General features: G+C 40.5%; 1 protein-coding gene across 8 annotated transcripts in view; it reads left to right on the top strand.

Annotated features, from left to right (window-relative positions):
• The window catches only part of LOC125454231 (protein unc-80 homolog), a 246,595-nt gene that overhangs the window by 114,853 nt on the left and 108,415 nt on the right, over positions 1-23,327 (top strand). For all 8 annotated transcript variants that reach the window (XM_048534782.2, XM_048534788.2, XM_048534790.2 and 5 more), the window contains 7 exons: positions 2,425-2,558; positions 2,801-2,966; positions 6,416-6,619; positions 6,716-6,813; positions 12,693-12,893; positions 15,904-16,011; positions 20,367-20,505. In XM_048534782.2, the coding sequence (XP_048390739.2) occupies positions 2,425-2,558; positions 2,801-2,966; positions 6,416-6,619; positions 6,716-6,813; positions 12,693-12,893; positions 15,904-16,011; positions 20,367-20,505 (1,050 nt within the window). The remainder of the gene's footprint in view (positions 1-2,424; positions 2,559-2,800; positions 2,967-6,415; positions 6,620-6,715; positions 6,814-12,692; positions 12,894-15,903; positions 16,012-20,366; positions 20,506-23,327) is intronic.

Below are 23,327 nucleotides of genomic sequence, written 5' to 3'. Positions count from 1 at the left end.
ATCATTACCTTCTAAAATGGACCACTTCAACCTGCAAAAAGCATTAGGTATATGAGTGAGCATGTTTAGGTATGGCTTTCATTGCTGAATATTTAGGTGTAAGTGAAAGCTGAGAGATACGGGGGTAAGGATTGTAGCAGTGGTAAGTGTGTGAAGTTCAACTGGAGTGCATTTAAATATATATGAGCCTGCCTTGCTTAAAACAAAATTATCAATGGTGGCGGCATGATACATTGAGCTATACATGATGTTGGTGTTGGTGGGCTGTAGAAATTGACGAGCAATTTATTGATCTTAGCCACTTGGTTGAGGTAATTGAATTTCTCCAAACACTGCCTCCAGCTCCTAAGATCCCGTAGTTATGGCAATGATCTCCATTGCTATCTGCTCCCATAACCGTTGTGTTGTCTGCATGAGTCTCAACCCTTGAAAACAGAATATATCCTTTCAACCGTTTGCCTTGAGACATCCATCAATCCATCAGAGAACTGAGGACGCGTTGCAATATTACTCCAGTTCTTCGTACACTATAACTGTTTTCCTATCAGTTTAATGATCTTCGGTGGCCAAGGTGTTCCTATGCTTGAACATGCTGGCTTTAGAAGTGGAGATAAGCTTCAGTTGGTGTTCACCTCACATGAATTTGATCCCTCCTGAGAGTACAGCCAACTATCATGTAAATGAGAAAGCAATACTTTCAAATGATGCAGACTAATTGAGTGTTGTTTTTCTCATACCCATTGTTGAGTTTTATTCAATTGTAGCCCAGAGGATTCTGTGCAAGGGTGAACTTTTTACCCTGTTGGGTTCGCTTTTGGGTTCAGGCTGTCAATTAGACTCTGAAACCCATCTGGAATCACATTGCTTACAATTACTACTGAGTTGCGCTATGAAATACTACTCTCATCTGAGAGACCTGGCACAAGGGAAATCTGACTTGAGGCATTTTCCATTATAATGTGAAGTTACTTCTAGAAACTATATCATTCATGTGTCTCATAAGGCTAGTACTTTATTCTCAACAACAAAGTGATTTGAGAAAAAGCTACCCCTTCTGAATTTTGTATATTCCTGGAAACTATGGGGATTTTATATTCAGGAGTTGTATAAGCTATGCAGGTAATGTCAAATCTGAAATGGCTGAATTAATTCAGGAAATCAGGACAAAACCAACATTGAAAATTCAGAACTTGTATCTTAGCCAAGAAATTGCATTTTAAATAAACCTCTGAACTATGGAAATATTCCCATGTTGCTTTGACTTGCCAGAGCACTGGTGTAGTGGGAGCTGAACTTATAAACTTTTCCAAATGAGGATCCAGAGAGCTGCTACTTTGAGAAGGCTTGGAGAAATTAAATTTAGCACTGATTCTAGATGGTACGTGGTGGGATCATATTTCAAATAATAGAAGATTGGATTGAAAACTAAACAGGAGCTGACTGCAGTCAAATGAATCATATAGATTGTAGCCCTTTACTTCTTCTTTAAATTCTAAGATCCTTATGAACACAGCTTTTGATTTTAGCTCAGTAGGGATGTGACAGTGTTATATATGTCCATGAAGACCATTTTAAATAACTACCACCAGCAAAATAAATACAACATAGCTTAATCAGTGTGGCTAAACATTTGATATTTGACTTTTGATTTGGCTCAGGTGTCACATCAGTGTACATTTATCCTGCATTCTTTTAGTTTGTTTGTTTACACATGTTAAGAACCACAGAAATGTACAGGATTCTGAACAGGCAATGTACATTTGCACTTCTAAAAGAAACAAAATCAGATCTGCATATATAAGAAAAAGAGGCCAAATAGCTTTTGTAATTAATTTATAATAAAAAAAGTTGGAATGTCTATTCAGCAGATAAACTATTTCAGCTCGAGCTTTCAGGACAAATATGTGCCTTTAACTAAAAACTTCAACTGAAGCAAGACGTTGCCACAGATTGGTTTTTGTGGTAATGGTGAATGTAGCAAGGAGTATCTAAGCATTGGTGAGAAAATGCTGCAATGGGTGTACTTTTGTTGGTGCTGGGGTGATGATGTACTAATGAATGCGTATGAGTTGGCCCTTGGGGAAAGATGTTCCTGGGTTGTGGGATTATAGTTACGTAGATCGACTGGGGAAGCTCCTCGGAACAGAGGTAATTTAATGGCAGTGTTTAGGTAGAGTAACAGAAGAGAAACTATTCCTAATGGCTGAAGAGTTGATAAACTGAGAGCACTGAATTTTAGTGATTCGCCAAAGAATAGATGACATAAGGAACAATTTTATGATGATGAGTATTTGGATTTGAAATGCTACATCTGATAATGAAGTGAAAACACATTCATTAATTCTGTGGTAATTAAAACCCTCTTAAATTTCTCTGTTCCAAACCAATATTTCCTGAACTCTCATCATTCCAATGTTTTGACAGATACTGTTAATCCCACCAAATGTGGTTGTCCATTTGCATTAAAGATGGCAGCATGCCAACTTCTTCTAGAGATAACAACATTCCTTCGGGAAACCTTTCCCTGTTTGCCTCGACCACGTACAGAGCCTCTTGTTGTGAGTACTTTTAACAACTGTTTAGTACTGTGAGAAAAGCACCATGCCAAAGAAAATGTGACCAAACCGCGTTACATTAACGTCCAGAAGACAGAAAAACAAACACCAATTTCATGTAGTTTCTACTTAAATCACAATGAATTAAACACAAGCCAAAAACATGAGAACTTTCCACTCGGTTCTGCTGATTAAAAATAGTGCTCTCCATGTTTATCTGAATCATGTCTAATTCCTTACAACAGGATTTGGAAAGCTGCCGACTCCATCTGGATCCTGAATTAGATCGGCATAGATATGAACGGAAAATCAGTTTTGCTGGAATTATTGATGATGAACAAGATTCAAAGGATTCACCGCACAGCAGCAGCCATACCCTCAAGTCAGATACAGCCTGTGAAGAGAGAAAAGGTCAGAAAGGAATTTTTTAAAATTATTGTTAAGAAATAGTATTTTTAATCTAGAATAACTACAACCTAATTATAATATCTTATTAAGACCTAACTGTAAGCAAGTTCTTGCTGTATACGAGGCACTGACCATTACAGTTACTTTAACTTAGCGCTCAAACCAATGAAACTGTCTACAAATGAACAAGATGAATAATACACTTGCCCAGTCTTAATTCCTCAGTTACTGTTCATCAGGAATTACTGTAGTTTTTAAAATAGAGTAGGTCAATTTACTGCCAGTGGCAAGATAAAACACTCAATCAAACATTACGCGGTGTCCTCTTAATATTTGAGGTTGAGTGTGCTACATGCATAAGCAGGAATAGAATTGAAAAGGAGACCAAGGCTACTGTATTGCATAGAGTGTAAATTGCTTAAAATATTGAAGTAGTACCAAAAAAACTGCTTCTGGGCTACAGTGATTTAAATTTCTACATCAGAGAGGTACTTTTTAAATATGAAAATGACTCCATGAATTTGATGTAAGTCATCAATCGCAAACAATGCACAGATTTCAAAAAGCAAGAAGGGGATCTCCAAAATTCAGAGGAACTTCAATGCAGCTGGATAGGACTCCTATATAGCAGGAACCAATGATAATTTTGTTCTTGTCAGAAAGTAACATTGTCTAAGACAGTGATAAATTAAGTCTGTGTATGTTTTTTCAAAATATTTAGAAAACACAGTTCATAATACTTAGTTTAGACAGCATACAATGGTGTGTAAAGTCTTACAAATTTCTCTCAGCCAAAGGCAGCTTTGGCAAGAATTTTATTTTTCAATTTTTAGTGTTCGTACATTTTCATGCAATCAGAGGGATTAAGTTGCTTATCTCAACAGACGAGTCCATTAAGTTAAACTGCATCCATCCAAATGCTTTAAACTCCTAGTAGAGTACTGATAATGCACAAAACAATATTGAATTTGCAAGTGAAAACCATTGAAAACATTTTGAAAACTTGGAGCCAAGAGAGAACGTTCCACTTTGAACTTTGGAACAATATGAAAACCCATTGCCTGACAGCGGGTCCTCCATTAGATCAACCCAGAGATAGACCTTGGAATCTCCAGCATCTGCAGTTCCCATTATCCCAGAGATAGACCAGCTTGGCACATCTGTGTAATTAAACACTGGATGATACAATGTGAGGCTGGATGAACACAGCAGGCCAAGCAGCATCTCAGGAGCACAAAAGCTGACGTTTCGGGCCTAGACCCTTCATCAGAGAGGGGGATGGGGTGAGGGTTCTGGAATAAATAGGGAGAGAGGGGGAGGCAGACCGAAGATGGAGAGGAAGAGGATAGGTGGAGAGAGTATAGGTGGGGAGGTAGGGAGGGGATAGGTCAGTCCAGGGAAGACGGACAGGTCAAGGAGGTGGGATGAGGTTAGTAGGTGGATGGGGATGCGGCTTGGGGTGGGAGGAAGGGATGGGTGAGAGGAAGAACAGGTTAGGGAGGCAGACACAGGTTGGACTGGTTTTGGGATGCAGTGGGTAGAGGGGAAGAGCTGGGCTGGTTGTGTGGTGCAGTGGGGGGAGGGGACGAACTGGGCTGGTTTAGGGATGCGGTGGGGGAAGGGGAGATTTTGAAACTGGTGAAGTCCACATTGATACCATTGGGCTGCAGGGTTCCCAGGCGGAATATGAGTTGCTGTTCCTGCAACCTTCGGGTGGCATCATTGTGGCACTGCAGGAGGCCCATGATGGACATGTCATCTAAAGAATGGGAGGGGGAGTGGAAATGGTTTGCGACTGCAGAACACCTCCGCTCAGTTCGCAACAAACAACTGCACCTCCCAGTCGCAAACCATTTCCACTCCCCCTCCCATTCTTTAGATGACATGTCCATCATGGGCCTCCTGCAGTGCCACAATGATGCCACCCGAAGGTTGCAGGAACAGCAACTCATATTCCGCTTGGGAACCCTGCAGCCCAATGGTATCAATGTGGACTTCACCAGCTTCAAAATCTCCCCTTCCCCCACCGCATCCCTAAACCAGCCCAGTTCGCCCCCTCCCCCCACTGCACCACACAACCAGCCCAGCTCTTCCCCTCCACCCACTGCATCCCAAAACCAGTCCAACCTGTGTCTGCCTCCCTAACCTGTTCTTCCTCTCACCCATCCCTTCCTCCCACCCCAACCCGCACCCCCATCCACCTACTAACCTCATCCCACCTCCTTGACCTGTCCGTCTTCCCTGGACTGACCTATCCGCTCCCTACCTCCCCACCTATACTCTCTCCACCTGTCCTCTTTCCTCTCCCATCTTCAGTCCGCCTCCCCCTCTCTCCCTATTTATTCCAGAACCCTCACCCCATCCCCCTCTCTGATGAAGGGTCTAGGCCCGAAACATCAGCTTTTGTGCTCCTGAGATGCTGCTTGGCCTGCTGTGTTCATCCAGCCTCACATTGTATCATCTTGGATTCTCCAGCATCTGCAGTTCCCATTATCTCTAATTAAACACTGGCACGTTTTCCACACAAGGCAAAGGTTGGCTTTGTGACAACTATGTCACCATCCCAATGCTTTGCAGAGTGATTTGCATATCTGAAGCAAGCTATCGGCAGCATCCAGGAAATTGGTGCCTGTGCAATTCATTCCCTTTTGTAAAGCCATTTGTTACATTCAATTAATCCGCCATTGAACAGTGTTCTCACCTGCTCCATTAAAAAGCACCTGTGTGGTCCAAAATTTTCAGTCAAACTTATTCTTCTGCCTTTAACTTGGTCTTTTGTCTTTTTAAGCTTTTGTTCATTGCCTTGGGATAATTGTCTACATTAATTGTATTGCCAAAATGCTAGTTGAATAAAAGAATTTTCTGTAAATATGCTGATTGTGCATTCTATATTATCACAAATTTTTAGCCATGTTTAGCCATTATCTTTTCACATTAATTTTGTTCCCTTACAAATATAGAACATTGTTCTTCATTGTGGTCAATCGCATACTGAGAAATGAATTTAAAGACACCTTTAATTATATAAACCATTGTTTAAATAAATATAATATCATATTATTTGAATGGTCAATTTTATTTTAAATAGTATTAAATAACATTTCTTCTTCAGATGAGATACAGTTTGGGAATTTGAAATTCCTTTTGTTTTTAACCTGGAGCTTAGAAAAATTCCAACAGAATAATTTCCCACCCCAATCAGTTGTGTAGACCCACTTAATTCATAAAATAATAATTTTCGATATAACAAGGTGTAGAGCTGGATGAACACAGCAGGCCAAGCAGCATCTTAGGAGCAGAAAAGCTGATGTTTCGGGCCTAGACCGTTCATCAGAAAAAAATTCTGATTTGCTTATCAAAACTGGTAAATAATTGATGGTTTGCCTTCACTTTGTGGAAGACATTGGTGTCAGTAGTACCGCAATTCGCAATATGTTGTATCATTATCTTAGGGCCAAGCAGAAAAGGAAGACCAGGAGGCTCGCGCCTACTTCAGATAAAGGGGGCACGAAGCTTTCGAATAAAGAAGGGTGGTTCGTTGTCAAGCATACGCCGAGCTGGAAGCTTGAAGAGCACGAAGCTTTCACGACAGGACTCTGAGTCAGAAAATGAAGAAGTTCTATTATCTCAAAGCCATGACACAGTTACTGACATTGGTATTTTCTCAAGATATATCTATTTTCAAGCTGTTAAACGCATGTTATATTGAGTGTGAAAATATTGCACTTTGATTTTTCTCCCTGTTTTAACAGGCAGCCCTTGGAGTACAAGTGAACCTAGTATTGAGCCGGAAGGTTTGAGCACAGTAGGAACAGAAGAAAATTACCATAGAAACATGACATGGTTGCCAGTATGTTCAAAGGATTTTTATTCGTATTTGCACCTATTTCAGGAGTGTCAAACTTGAAAGTCATTGCTTGTATGTGAGCCACGGATCACAGAAATGTGCAAAAAGAGATGATTATTAATAGATAACACATATGTTTGAATCATTATTTATTTTACTTGCATAGACACTCCACTGAGTACACATTACAGCTCTTGCTTTCTGCAATAAAGAAATCACAATTGTGTATGTACAGTGCTTTGAATGCATTAAAATATTCCATTTGGTTTTGCAGAGACATTATAAAACAAAATATGACACTGCATAAGGAAAAATTCACGCAGAAGACCAGGAGCCTATTTCAGCTTTGTTTCAGGGAAAGGGTTGTAATCAGTGATTAAAGTACAGGATTTTTGGAAGCAACAGAAAAGAATGGCTCTAGTGTTCCCATTGTTCAATTAGAAGAAATTTCTGCTCATTTCATGCTGAATGGCTGACAAATAGTCTAACAATTTGAAGATAATAGAAAAGTTGAGAGACCATGGCGGTGTCAAAGTTGTGCTAAGTGTGAAAGTAGTGTTCATGTCTGTGGAAACTTCTCTGTTTTGGGCTAATGCCTCCTAGGGGCAGCATGTAGATGAGAAAAGGGGTGACATTGGATAGATCATTTGGGGGACACCAGAGAAAATTGTGCAGGAGGCAGAAGGGAAGCCATTGCAGATTTTTCTCTGGCTGCAGTTTAATATGAATGAATCCAGGAGAATGCAGCACCACACGAGTGGACGACGGGAGTGGTACTGGAGGATAATCGTGTTGTCAAGTATGTCAAAGATTGAAAAGGATAAACATGAAATAACAGCACAGAGACCGATAGCCCATCAGACAAGTCACCCGTTATTTACTTCCACATAGTAAACTGGCTATGGCCAACCAGCTCGGAGTTAGTCCTCTGAACTGAGGAGATTCTAAATTTCCCTTTTATAATGGTCAGCTAGAGGTTTCCTGATTGGCCCAAGTTAACAACCCCAATCCAGGACCTTGATGTCAATGAGGTCTACCTGGTTCCAGTCACTACATCCCTCCACCTCCCCACACCCTGCACCCAGCGTGCCAAAACCTCAAAAGTCCAGGGATATAGGCCTGGTCTTTCTCTTGTAGCTGCTTCTGTGATGTTTTCCCTCCAGGTCCAGTTCGTCTTCTGATTCAGGGTCTGCCACGGGTGGCTTATTCTGGACCGTATCCTGTCTCTCCTGCCTGGAGCATCTCAGGTTTCCTCCTCAATGTTGAGGCTGCATCCATCTTGGACTCCAAAGTTTCCTTGACAGTAGGGGTAGGGGGAGAACCTATGGTTTCTGATAGGCCTTCTGGCTATTCTGAGGGGCCAGGTATGTTTTATTCCTGACTTGTTTGTGAGGTAACAGCTTTCAGGTGATCTTCAATTTGCATGTCAGATTGCAAATACTGCATTTGACGTTATGTTTGGAGGCATTAACTTTATGCTGCACTTACTTGTCCTGTTGCCATTTGACTGTTCTGAAGAAAGAGAAGTCTCCATTTGGGTTTGTCTGAGGTTGTTTGTTCAGTCCGAGATTTTCACATTGCCTTATTACCTAAGTTTGGGAGGTTATGTGCAGTGAGCTCCCTAACACTACTGGTAGTGTAGAGCACTGTCGTTTTGCTATGTGAGAATCCTTCATGTTTGTTCTGGCCGGCCTCACCTACCCAAATTTTGTAACTCATGTGTCCTGACCTCACATCCGTCTCATCTTGTACCCATTCAGGGCCATTTCTATGGTTCCAGCACCAAGCTTTGTTCCCCTCGAATTAAATGATCTCTCAGCATCTCAATCAGGGTTAATCCAAAATCATATGTCTCTAGCAATCGTTTTAGCCCTGTCAAAAATCTGGATACGGATTCCCCTGGTTCTCCAAGTCCTGTTGAAGGGTGTAAACATGAAAAACATCAATTTTTGTGCTCCTCTGATGCTGCCTGACCTTCTGTGTTCCTCCAGCTCCACACTGTATCGACTCCAACTTCAAAATCTGCAGTTCTTGCTATCTCCAAATAAAACCAATAGCTTCTCGAGATTAGAGGAGGTTTGAGGTCGTAACATTCCTTAACTAATTTGGTCAACTCTAGGAAGGATTTAGTGTCTGATGCCTCTGGGAAAGTTAAACCCCGGATAACCGAAAATGCTGCAGGTCAGCAAGCAGTAAGAAGGGTTCATCATTGCTTTTCCTAATGTCATTAGCCTGGAAAAAATATTGCATTCTTTCCACTTACTGGGCCCAGTCTTTGACAACAAGATCAAATGAGTTACACTTCCCAAATAAAGGTATGATGCTAAAAATGCTTACCCCAACTACAAGATGAAATTACAAGTTCATGTTCTTCAGGCACATACTGTTTTATCTCTTTACCATTGAAATAACCACACAGAGGCTGGTATCCTGTCAACAAGTCACTGTTTATTTACTTGTGCACATAAACTGGCTATGGTCAACCAACTCTACATCAGTTCCCTGAGGAAATTCTAAATCCTCTGTTTGTATTGGTCAGCCAGGGATTCATAATTGGCCCAGATTAACAACCCCAATCAAGGATCTTGTAGTCAATCACTACAGTAAGGTTCATTTATCTTTGTGTAGATGTCATCAATAATCTTGTTGAGACTTATCTCAATACCGTGGCGGCAGCAGAAACCTGATGTTAGTATACAAACATTCAATTGCGGGAAAGATTTTGGCCAAGGTTTCACATTCAGCAATGAGTTAAATAACCAGTTGTACTTCCTTTTGATACCATGAATGTTCCTGGTATAGTCAGAATTTAGCAATGTCATTGGAATGCAATTGAGCAAGAGCGAGAAATGTAGGATGGAATAACATTTGCAATTTATTCATAAGTTGAAGGGAAAAAAAACAACCAGAATCTCGAATTAGGATTTGGAGCGATGACTGAGCAATTTTACAATCTTAATGAAGTACATGTCTTTTTCATTTTTTTAATTGAGATTGATGAATCCTTCCACCAATTCAATAGATGAATATTGACAAGATCAGCTTACCGCCTAGGTTGATGTTATCACATGCATTTTGTTAGACCTAATCTCAATTTGCAGTGCCAGTTGCAAATACTGCAATTGATGTTACATTTGGAGGCATTAACTTCAGGCTGCACTTACTGCCCTGTTGCCATTTGACTGTTCTCTGTTTGAAGGAAGAGAAGTCTCTATTTGGATTTGACCAAGGTTGTTTCTTCACTAGGTCAGCTTTGCAAACTCCAAGATTTTCAGATTGCCTTCTTATCTAAATTCGGGGGTTTCTATGAAGTGCTTACACTGCTGGCTGTACAGCAGTGTCTTTTTGCTATGTGGGAATCTTGCATGTGAACTAGACAACCTACACAGTGAAGCCCTTCTCTGACAAGCACGCTGTCAATGCAGTGTAAGCAGCACTTAGCAAGCGTGACAGTTTTGTCATGTCATCAGATCTTATAAATAGATCTCAGATAGTTAAGTTGGAATGCTTCTGCTCATGTATTGCCAGTTTGTTGAACAATTGGCACACGCATAAAAAATGATTTATCACTGCCTGGTCGAATCTACGAGACAATGTTCATGCTCTTTCCAAAGTTTGACGGTGACGCTGAAATGCTGAGCTTGCTTTTACCAGGCAGTGGTTGACTTTGTCATAGCGCAATTGGAGAAGATACTCCTAAGAAAGCAAGACCTCTGTCCTGAACAAAAATGTGTGTTGTTGGTAGCGACTGTTGTGCTATGGAGCAGGAGGTAGGGTGATGCCAGATCACTGTCTCCTTCAAAAGTACTGTCAGGGCAAAGTATTCGAAGGCTATGTTAAAGTGATCAAAAACAGTTGAATGGCTTCCAGAGTAAATCATCTATGAATAAGAGTTTATTCAGCAGCTTCTCAATAACTTTTATGCAAGCCTTGAGCCTTTGCAAGTTGGGCTACCATCTGTCCTGAACTGAATGTACACTCCTATGTCAAGATCTTAAAGTATGTACTGGAGTGTGGCTGAGAAGTATACAGCAATCAGAGTTGGAGCCAATACATATCCAAGCTTGGTGCTGGTTATTACAGGAAAGGCAATGAGTAACAAACCTGTTTGCATTGCTACTTGTTACCATGCCATAATGAAATGAGTGAATGACATTGATTATCTATTCAGAGCAACTATATATAGAGAGAGCCTTTCACAAGCCTTTCCAGTTTACTCTATCCAAAGTCTTGATTAAGTCAAGAAACAATACATGGAAGACGTTGTTCTGTTCACGAGACTTTGCTTGAATTTGAGTTGCTGCAAAGACCACGTATACTCTTTCCCGAAATAATCAGAAGCAGCATTGAGATTCTGGATGTACAGAGTCAATGAGGTGAGTGACAGCCTCATAAAGAATGATCCTTCCAAGAGCTTTATCCTAGTATCGAAAGATGTGATATTTTACAGTGATGGTCAGGTTTGGATTTGTTTCATTTGTCTTTGTGAAATGAAGGCATTCTTGAGGTCTTAGGACTCAGCTCCCTGGTTCTAAATAAAGCAGAGGGGGTTACTGAAGTTCTTAGCCATGACTGTCCCTCAAACATGAACATTTCAAGTGGGATACCATTATTTCCCATCAGTTTACCCAAATAAGCTATTTTATTGGCTTTTGTGACTTCTGCTTGAGCAGGATCAAGAGCTGGTTCTTCAAGAATGCAGTGCTGTAGAAGTGACAAAGCAGTATCATTGCATTCTGTGGACTGTAGGTTTAAGAAATTTATGAAGTGCTTAGTCCAACAAGAGAGAATATCATAGTAACTTCGAGCTGGTTGCCATCAATGATATGCTCAAAGTCATGAAAGATTTCTATGGATTTTAAGAGAAAAGTAAATGGTTTTCTGTGAGAATACAGTATGGAACTAGAGAAGCACAGCAGGCCAGGCAGCATCAGAGGAGCAGGAAAGTTGACGTATTTCTGAAGAAGAGTCGCGACCTAAAATGTCAACTTTCCTGTTCCTCTGATGATGTGCTTCTCAGGCTCCATACTGTGTTATCTCTGACTCCAGCATCTGCAGTTCTTGCTATCTCTGAATGGCATTCTGTGGCTGGAAAGCCAGTCACTATTTGGCACATATTTAAGAGATTTGGCAAAAGGCAGCATTGGGCCTCCTTTATCAGGCTGGCATGGTGGCAATCAATTGGCACAGATGGTTAGCGCTGCTGTCTCACAATGCCAGGGTCCAGGGTTCGATTCCAACCTTGTATCACTGTCTGTGTAGAGTTTGTGTGTTCTTCTCGTGTCTGTGTGGGTTTTCTCTCACAGTAGAAACTTGTGCAGGTTAGGTGGCTGGCCATGGGCTAAATGGCCTCTAACTTCACTGTAGGGGTTCTATGAATCTATGAGCCAGAGATAATAAATAGAGAAATGCATCATAGCATGTGATATGTTAGAAGCAGATTTCATAAAAGAATTATAGATTGTGAATGCTGGAAAACTGACATAAAATAAATGTAAAAACCCAGTCACTTTTGCATGAAAAGTGATCAACTTGAAAGATTAATTCTGTTTCTCTTCACACAGCTGCTGGTAGACCAGCTAAGGATTTCCACCATTATCTGAAACTGATTCAATGGGAGCTTTCAACCTATTTTCTCCTAATCAACCTGTTCAGAGTTGTAATTGTATACCTCTGGAGCAGGTGGGATTTGAACCCAGATTTCCCAGTTTAAGGGCAGGGACAGTGCCACTGTACCACAAGAGGGCCCTGCAATGGTAGATTGTATGATTTTGTGATGAAGATATTTAACTTTGTGTTGTCAGATCTTTTCCAAGTTGGCTCTTAAGCAGATGAAGCCATTTTTCAGTATTTTCTACTAATGCTAGCTTCCTGCTCTTCAGGTTATGATCTTGCTGTGCAGCCAACAAAGCTTCATCTGCTGCCATATTGATTACTGCCACCCTCGCTGTTATCAGCATCACAGCCGATCTTGCGCTCGGCTTGTGCGGGCAATCAAGCTCCTATATGGAGACACTGTGGATTCAGTCCGAGATGATGACACTACCAGCAAAGTGGGCTTGAGGGCCAAGAAATCAAAAGAGGTATGAATAACTCTTCAGCTCTATTCATTTTTGGATGTAGAGGTTCTACTTACCTGTGTTCTTGCTGCTAACTTCCTTAATTTTTTAGTAGTGCCTTTTTGACATTTGAACTTAACATAAAAGCCAACATCGTGTTTGGATTACTGTTTCAGTTTTGATCCTACATGTTATTTGAAGGAGTGGATTGTTTTTGGAAATGTCATTTCTTTTCTTCTTCTGATTTCATAGCAGTTAGTGAAGAAAGTTGAGGGGCTGCCTTGGTTGTTGGCTGAGATTTATCCTTAAGAAATCCAACCAAAGACAAATTAACAGGCCACGTATCTTGATACAGTTACTCAACTAGTGTCCCCGAGGCCTGGACTAATGCACTGGAGTTCATCATCATCGAATCCCTACAGTGAAGAAACAGGCCCTTCGGCCCAACAAATCCACACCGACCCTCAGAGAATCCCACCCAGACACATCGCCCTATAACCCACCTAATCTACACGTCCCTGAACACTACGGGCAATTTAGCATGGCCAATCCACCTAACCTGCACATCTTTGGACTGTGGGAGGAAACCAGAGCACCCGGAGGAAACCCACGCAGACACAGGGAGAACGTGCAAACTCCACACTGACATTTGTCCAAGGGTGGTATTGAACCCAGGTCCCTGGTGTTGTGAGGCAGCAGTGCTAGCCACCGAGCCACTGTTGAGTTTTGACTTCAAATCTGATCACAAGTCAGCTATGGGAAAGGAAGCCTCCTTGACCTTATCCTCACTAAAGTAACTTAGCAGAATTATTTGACCCAGACAGTACAGTTATGAATGAGACTGCATAATACTTATGGAGACAAAGCTGCACAGTATGTCTTCACATTGAAGAAACCCACTATTGTGTTGTGTGTCATTAACACTGTCTAAATCTCTGACTTTAGCAATGGACTAATTGCCCAAGGATGAGCATCCATGAGGTGCTATGGTCCATCAGCAACAGAAGGATAACATCACACTGCAATCCACAACCTCATAGCCCTTCGTTCACCTTTATTCACCTTCGTTCTGCCATTACCCTCAAGGCAGGAAACCAATCTTCGTACAATGCTAGCAGTTAGTACCAGTCATACTTAAAAATGAGTTGTAAACCTGCTGAAGTTGTGACGTAAAACATAGGGACATAGTTTGGCCACTCAACCAACTGAGTCTGCTCTGCATTTCAATGTGCTCATTGCTCTGATCATCCTCAACTCCATTCTCTTACCTTTCTCCCATTACCCTTGATTTCCTGACTGATTAAAAATCTGACTCTCAGTGTTGAATATATTTGTTGAAACAGCCTCAACAGCATCCTGCAGTAAAGAATTCCACTGATTCACTACTCTCTCAGAGAAGACATTCCTCCTCATTTCCATCTCAAATGTTTCATCCCTTGTTCTGAGATTTTGTCCTTTGGTCCAAGGCTCTCCCATAAGCCAAAACAGCCTTTCTTCATCTACCCTGTTAAGTGCCCCCCTAAGAATTTTGAACATTTCAATAAGGTTCCTTCTCATTTTTTTCATATTCCAATAAGTGTAAACCCAATCCCGTTAACCTCTATTTAAATGAAAGTCCGTCCAATACCTGATATCAAACAGAGGACCAGGTAAATACTAAACGACAAAAGTGACATAATATAAACAAAGAAAAGCAACACCCCACAACCAATAGATCAGATTAAAGCTCACATTCAACCATGGATATTGGTGAACAAACTACATGAAGGAGGAAGCTGTCATCATCTACTTCCTCAAAAATAAACTCTGGAACTCTGTCATATTGGCATGGATGGAAGATTAGCTGGCTAATGGGAGACAAAGAGTATGCATAATTGGGTCCTTTTCAGATTGGCAAGATATGGCAAGTGGATGCCAAGGGGGATTGGTGATGGGACCTCACATGTTTACAATTTATATAAATGACTTAGATGAAGGGGCAGAAAGTATGTTTGCTGAGATAGATAAATTCTCAATCAGTCAATGAGTCAAGGGTTATGGCGAAAACATGGGAACGTAGATGTAAGGAATATTGGATCAGCCACCATCCTATTGAGTGACGGCCAGCTCAAGGGGCTGGAAGACCTATTCCTGTTCCTGTTTCTTATGGTCTTAAGGTCATGCCAAATTTGCTAAAGATAGGTGGGAAATTAAGTTGTGAAGAGGAGGCTACACAGAGATATAGATAGCTAAATTTAATAGACAAAGATGTGACAAATGGAGTAAGTGTGGGGAATGTGAAATTCTCCCTTTCAATAAGAGGGAAAAGAAGAAGCATTTACCAGAATGGTTTACTTCCTCTGTCCTCACTATTCAAGGCTTGAGGCACACCTTCCAAGTGAAGCAGCCATTACTTGCATTCACTCAATCTGGTATACTCTATTCGCTGTACATAATGTGGTCTCCTCTGCATTGGGGAGATGTAGTACAGACTGAACAACTGCTTGGTGGAGCATTCTCTCCAGCACTCTCCTCCCTGGCCCAACATCTCTCCGTCAGGCTTGTTGCACTGCTAGCTGCAAGAACAATATCTCATTTTCCACTTGGGTCCTGAACACCATCTTCCATGTCCACGCCTCACCCTGACACCCCAGGCCCATGGGATGCTTTTATCACAGCCAAAACATTTTCACCCCCAAATGGTTCCTTATTCTTTTTCCAAGTTCCCTGTCATCCATTCCTTTGTCTGCCCAGCTGCTGATCTGTCTCTCTGGGCTCCGACTCCATCCATTGTTTATTGATCTTCCTTACAAAATACCTCACCAAAATCTTCAGCACATATACCAAGCCTTTCCCAACTACAATCAGTTCTGAAGAAGGGTCACTGGAACCAAAACATTGACTCCGCTTTTTTCCCACAGGTGCTGCTGTTTCTGTTTTTGTTTCAGATTTCCAGCACCCTCCGTTCTTGTCATTTTTCCCCCAAAGGTCAACACATTCAACAATTGATTTTAAAGTGTAATTAAATATTAATAGATTATCTTTTCCTCTCCAGTGCTCTGAGAAGTCATGCTTGCGTACACCTTCTTTAAAAAAAAGGATACCTGTTACAAGTTTGGAAGGAAAAAAGGATTCTGGAATGTTGAAATATATTAGGACTCAGGTATGGTTATAAAAGTACTTGCCGCTCTTTTGTTTTGTTGTACTGGGACCAAAATCTGATGCATGCATGTAATTTTACTCAAGGTGCAACAATTTGTACCCTTGCACCACTCCCAAAACAAGATCCAGCAGTAACCATGAGCTATGATCTTCTGGTGCAGGAAATTTATATTTTTCTTCCTCATATTTTAATGCTTTCATTAAGGATCTAGCTTCACCACACCCATATTTCTGTTATTACCTCCAAGTCGACAACTTCCCCCTCCCACTCCCTCTTAGAATAGTCCCAAACTACATTCAGGGCACTTGACCAAGCACAACTTCATTACTTCTTAGGTATCAGTCACGTATAGGAACACTGCTGAACACTTCCCTGTATTGCTCTCCACCTATACCCCCTACCCCCTCACATCATTCCCTTTTTGTGTCTCCCTCTGGAAAATATCCTGCCCCAATCTCCTTGCAACTAGGCATTCAAGATCCTTGCTCGATCCTGAGGGCCTCCCATCTTTCTGCTGCTGATGATCTGCACAGCCACACCCTCACCTCAATCTTTGATGCCCTTGACCCCATTAAAACCATTACTCACTGTCTTTCACCAGGGGTGTTAATCCTAACATAGCCCTTAAGTCTATTATGCCATTCAATCAGATCATAGCTGATCTTTGGCCAATTCATGGAGTCACAGAGTTGTACATCTTTGTCCTTAAGCGCCAGTAATTCTTTTGGTTAACACAAATCTATCAATCTCACATGTGAGACTATTTTATCATTTCACTTGTGAAAAGCCTGGCTCGAATTCTGATGTGAATCAACGTTGCTCTAGACTTTCTAGTACATGGGTAGAGTTCTTTTCGGCTACGCTGTTTATTTCCCTTAAACCACCAGCCAGAGAATTGCCTCTGTTGTAACTGAGATTGGAGTTGTGCACTGATTCCTTTCCAAACCCACCCCTCTCTGCCCATTATACATTTTAAACTTAAACAAAGTGCCAATGTGAACAATTGTACACATTTTAGATTGTATCTTGTTTAGTATTAGAAATAATTTAGCAGTGTTTCTTCAGTTAAAGTATCACAAGTTTAAAACAAATAAAATTTTAAACCAAATAGAAGCCAAACAACATGCAAAGATAATTAACAAAAAAAATTTAAATTGTGCAAAAATAGATTTGATTTGCAACCTAAACTTAACAATGAGGCAATCATGGACAACAAACAAATTGTTGTTGAACACCCCATAGGAGACATCAAATAACAAATACAATTAAAATGGGTCCCATAGATTTCTCAACAATCACCCCTAGATGCTAGTGACACTATCAAATCTAATTAAAACCTTCTAAGAATGGCAAATTTGTATACTTACTTCTGTATTCTTTTAATCAAGTACCTGTGCGAATAAAATCTATATCTAGGGAATTATCACTCTTCACTTTTGATGACCCACCCAGAAAGTCTCTCCAAAGCTGCTTTGTTCTGGAGGGTCTCAATGACTGCTCACGTTCTGGTGTCTCAGCTTCCTTTCCCAGGGCTGCAAACTGCAGACTCTTTCAAATTGCACTCCCATCACTTATTCACAGGATGAATTCCAGTTTTTTTTTCACAAACGAAGAGCCTCACCAACCCCGTAGGGTTTTATTTCCTTAGTTCTAATCTCGCTGTGTTGCACAAAGCAAGCAGATGTGTGGCTTCCTTCACGTTCTCTCGCAGTCGCACAGAACTATTAGAGGCGCATGGTTTCTCCCGAACTCTCCACACCTCCTTGGACTGTTCTGAAACCCTGACACTAACACTTAACTACCTAGCTGCCTACTAACTCCTAGAACTTCTCCCCAAGTTCAAAAAGCACAACCATTTTGATTTTTCATGGGCCCACCAACTTCATAGATCCAGTGCAGGTCAATTGATTTCAATGTAGCTTTCCAGCTACATCATACTTTCCTGTATGTACATTGCTCATGACTCTGTCTATTTTCTTCATCTAGCTAATGCCCAGAACTACTCTTTGAGTGACTCCAAACTGGTTTGGGTAGATGACTGACAATCATGATAGCTCCGCCCTTCCATCTAGGGCAATACGAATGCAACTAATGCTTTGGAATGGCTGGCATGCTGGTGGTGGTGGGAAAGCAGTTAAGAGATCAGGAGGGGAGAGGTGAGAGAGATTGGGACCAGAGGACCAGGTAGAGAGGCAGAGATCCTTAGGACCTGGGAAAATGGGGCAGAGATCAGGATCTGGGAAGGAAGGGTAGGGGAGCGAGCCGGTGGTGGGGTGTGAGTGGGAGTGTGGTGTGGAAGGGGAACAGCTAGGAAGAGGTCCCCTTGGCTCCTGGCACCCATTGTTGTCCGTTCCCTCACCCCTGGTCTCTCGGCCGTCTTCCCATCTAACTCCAAGGCTCCGCTCTTTCCCAGCACCCTCTCCCTATCATGAAAGCCCGGTTCAATATTGTGCACACTTTCCTGCACATGCGCAGTAATGCATTTGTGCATTTTTGCCCCACGGAAGTCTATGCGATGATGTTGCTGTTTGGAACCATGCATTGTGAATGAGCATGTATGCGTAGTTGCCTACAATTGTCAGTGTCAGCAAACGCTGCCTGTGGAACAGTCATATGTAGCAATCAGCTGTGGTACTCAAATGCTTGGAATTTTCTTTCATCTCAATGTTAGCATTCAACAAATGCTAGCTCTGACCTCAGAAATACTTGCAAAAATAATTATACCCAAGATGGCTTCCATATACACCATAAACTCTGCTCCCTAACCATTGACAATATCTCCCTTCTTTGTGACTGACCAAGGCTGAACCAGACTATTTGCATTTTTGATGTCATGTTTGATCCCAAGATGACTTTCAAACATATTTCCATATGACCTCTAAGGCTATCTATTTCAACCTTTGTAACATCGTCCAACCTGACCTATGCACGAGCTCATCTGCCATTGAAATTGTATTTCAATGATTCCTCTCTTCCATCAATTTGAAGCCATTCAAAACTCTGCAAGTCCCATTCAACAATATCCCAGGTGCCCTGTTACCTGTATTGGCTCCTTTCTAAAGCAATATTCTGGGTTTTGTAACTGTTGTACAAAGGAATGGCTCAGTTGGTGTTAATGTTACATTGGTTACACTTACTCTACTGATGTCAAACACACTCTGGCTGGAAACCAAGAGTTCTCGAGCTTTTCAAAGGAGCAGATGTATCTGCACCAGCCCCCTAAAGTCCTAGTATTTATGTCTGACCAAATATAATTGGAATTATTGCTTTCAAATTATTTAATAACAATGCCTATTCTGTAGATAATCTACAGTGGTGTGTCCTAAACCACTAATCACTTGGTACATCCAAGACAAAGGTCATGAATAATGGATTAAGTAATAAAAATAATACATATCAAAAGTTGGGAAGTTTTACTGACTCTTATTGACTCAGTGTGAGTCGTGCCTCCAGATTAAATCTTGGGTGGGTCTCCTCTCTTTGTCAACTTGGATTTGGAAATTTTTTTGTCTTGCTGTTCACAATTTAGCTTGCAGTGCTGCAGCCGGATAGTACAGCGTTATTATACAAAATATAACAGAGTATTCTCAGTTCACATGCTTATAAGTAGCAAAAGTGAAAAAAAATTACTTAGCTATAAAACTAATTGATATGTAGGACTGTATTATAATTTGAAGTAAATTGGCTGTTTTTAGGCACAGCTATGCAACTGACAAGTTAGTGCCAATATTAAAAGAACTATCTAATATAAGGCACACAACTCCAGGCTAAAGTTTCTGTCATGAACTTTCCTTTACATATCCAGTTTTAATGACCTAGGAGAGTAGAGTGACTGAACACAGCTGCACATACTGTACCATTTGAAATTTACTGCCTTCACAGTGATAACTCTATAGTTAACCTTCAGATTGTAGCTCTGTGCATAATCCTAGGCTATGCAATATGCTTCAACTATCAGATAAGAACGCATCTACATCTTCATGGACAAAGATGCAGCCACATGAGACCAGTTTCTGACACTGAGCAAAAGTAAACAGACTCAGCATTGAAAAGGAGAGGCCTTCGTGGTAGCCTCAGCCAGTGCAGGAATTGAAACCGTGCTGTTGCCATTAGTCAGATTGCAAAATACTAGTGACCAAACCATATGAATTTGTTTTAAAAGTATTGATGTTTCTAGTTGCAACTTGGAATGTCCTCAACATAGAAAATAACGAAGGTTCTCTCACCAACATGCTGTCTCCATTAAAATTTGGTTTGAAGTTTATAATATTTTAACATCACCCTTTGTCTGGTGTGGTCAAAATTGCCCCAGTATAACTGCTGCATAAAATAGTTCTTTTTTTTGCTTAATATAGGTGATGAGCCTGTCTCCTGCCCCACTGTCTTTGTTGATCAAAGCAGCTCCTATACTGACTGAAGACATGTATGGTGACATACAACCTGCAGCTTGGGAACTTCTCCTCAGTGTGGATGAACACATGGCTGCAGCAGCTGGTAATGTAAATTCAAACATGAAATTTACTGTACTACTTCTGCACCTAATTAAAGGCTTCAAGGAGATGCCTTCCATTAGTTTCAAGAACAAGATCTTCGATTGGAGCTTCTGCTGTAGCATAGAGTCATTTGGCACAGAAGTAGGCAATTTGACCCATTGAGCCCATGATTGTTTTTGTCGAGTATTCTGGTCAATCGTATTCTCCAACACTATAACCCTACTCGTAGATTTCACAACAAAGCACATCCACTTTACTTCTGAAATCATCAGTTATCTCCATTTGCCCAAACCATCATCCTCACTGTGTAAAAACATTCTTCCCAGCAACCACTTTGCTTCTTCTATATAGAACCTTAAATCTATTCTTGTATCATCAGCTAATGGTGTCAGCATTATGTCTGAGTTATCTAAATCCGTCGTAATCTTCTACATCTCAGTCAAACCATCTTGCCATGTTTGCTCCAAAGAGAACTGGTTCAACTTATCCAAACTAAAGTTGTAGCTGAAATCACTTGTCCATTTTGATAAATGCTATCTGCATCCTCTCAAGGACACACATCCTTTGTAATGTGTGCTGATCAGAGCTAGAGGCAACAATTGAGGTCTAATCAATGATTATTAAGGTTCAATATAATTTCTCTATGTATAAAATACTGCCACTGATGAAGCTTAAGATTACACACGTGCTTTGGTAACAACTCTCGCCATATTGTCCTTCTGCTTTCAAAGATTGTTTTCACAGAAACTATCAGGATCCAAGGTTTCTGTATGCTCTTTTGATCTGTGCACTCAGTCGATATCGATACTCTTCATTGCTTCTGCCAAAACCAATCACCTCACAGGGGAGGTAGTTGAGGTAACATGAGGGATGAAAATTGAATAGGAATGTTTAATCAAAAGACTATCTATATTCCATTGCCAAATGAACGTGTGGTGGAGCTGGTTGAAGGAATTGCCATCATCTACAAATAGTCCCTAGATAAAATTGGAGGATCTGATCTGGAGGATTGGAGAATGGCAAATGTGATACTTTCTTTTAACTAAAAAGAAATGTTAAGGACATTTATAGCAACAATGGCCTCACTAGTTTAACATCAATGGTAGACCAGGTTATAGGATCAATAATCAATAAATAAAAATCAAAGGAGACATTGAAGTTAGCTATATCAATATGATTTGTTAAAGGCAGATCACGCTTGATCGTTGAATCAATTTTATTGACAAGCATGCTGATGATGTTGCCTACATTATTTTAAGAAAGTGTATTATATGCTTATCCAAGTTGACACTAATTCTCCTATTCATAAACTCAGTTTTGTTATCCAGACACTTCTGTGGCAATTTGTCAAGCATTTCATTAAAATTCATACAGACGGCATCCACTGCATTCCCTTTATCAACTTGACTATTAATTCATCAAAAGATCAATTAGTGTAGTCAGGCACAATCTATATTTTACAGGTCCATGCTGGTTCTCCTCAGTGAATTTAAATCTCTTCAAGTGACAGTTACTTTTCTCTCTCATAATTGTTTCTAAAATCTTTCCCGCCTCATATTAAACTGACTCACCTGTTGTTAGCGAGAATGTCCTTAGATCATTTTCTTAAACAAGGATATTTCTACTAGCAACAGGTGGGTTAGTTTCTTAAACAAGGGGGTCACATTTGCCACTCATCAAAACTTAGCATCTCTCCTCATTTAGGAATCATTAGAAGATTATGCAAGTCCTTCCACTATCGCCACACCCAGTTCTCTTCATAATCTGGTTAATATATAGGAACTTTAATTCACAAGCACAAACAGACCATAGCTGCAGTTAGTTTTTGAACCTTTTTGTTGTACATTTATACTCCTAGAAGGGAAAACACAAAAAATATCTGCAAGAGGTGGCTTTCTGTTGAGAGGAGTGGCTGATGGTCAGCCTCCTTGTTATGTCTGTCTCTCTGTTTGAAGTTTCCCTTGGACTCTACATTCCTTTGGTCCCGTGCAGGATTTTTCCAAAGAGCACTGAATTTACACATGCAGTCTTTTGTATTTTGTCTAGAGCAGTTCTCTATTCAGAAATAAGCCATTTTGGAATTAAAAGTTTAAAAAAATCCTGAGTAATTTTGGATTCTGATCCACCATTATGACATCAGTTTGAAAGAAATTACCATGTAGAAAATAATTTGGTGATAATTTCAAGCATGCCATTTGCCTTTTTTCAGCAATTGTTTTAAGTAACTTGTTTTGTTGACAGGGAAGAACAGAGATTAATAAAAATTGTTTATCAATAAAGGCAACAATCTGATCAGAAGTGCTCAGAGGAAGAACTTGCTTATAGTCACAGTCTTAAATGCTGCCTGTGCCAATTGACAGCCCAACGGTCATATGATCGGAAATGCATGAAGAACAGAAATTGCTGGAGACATTAAGCAGGTCTGACCCCTTCTACAGATCAACTTTGGAAGTCATGTAATCAATTCAGGCTTCCTGATTGAAGAGACATGAATGGGAGAGGGGCCACCGAATGAAGGCTTACCAGTACAAAGATATTTCTGAAAAATGGGTTTTTCCATCAGAACTGAAAAACATTAAAGAGTGATCTGATAGAATCTTGAAACTCATAAATGATTAGCAAGAAGGGAATCTTGTAATTGTTAGATGACACCATAACCAATCATAACTTTAGAACGATTAAGAAAAGTATAAGTGCGAGATTAGAGAATGACTTTTTATACAGAGGTTAGTTAGTATTTGGAATTGGAGCAACATCCCAAAATTCTTTATAAAAATAATTAATTGGATGCATGGAAAAGAAGCATGTTAACTAATCTGTTAA

Source organism: Stegostoma tigrinum, chromosome 7 (genome assembly GCF_030684315.1).
Source record: "Stegostoma tigrinum isolate sSteTig4 chromosome 7, sSteTig4.hap1, whole genome shotgun sequence".
Taxonomy (NCBI): Eukaryota; Metazoa; Chordata; class Chondrichthyes; order Orectolobiformes; family Stegostomatidae; genus Stegostoma; species Stegostoma tigrinum.
Note: the sequence above shows the minus strand (reverse complement) of the source record. Positions and strands in the feature narration are given on the sequence as shown.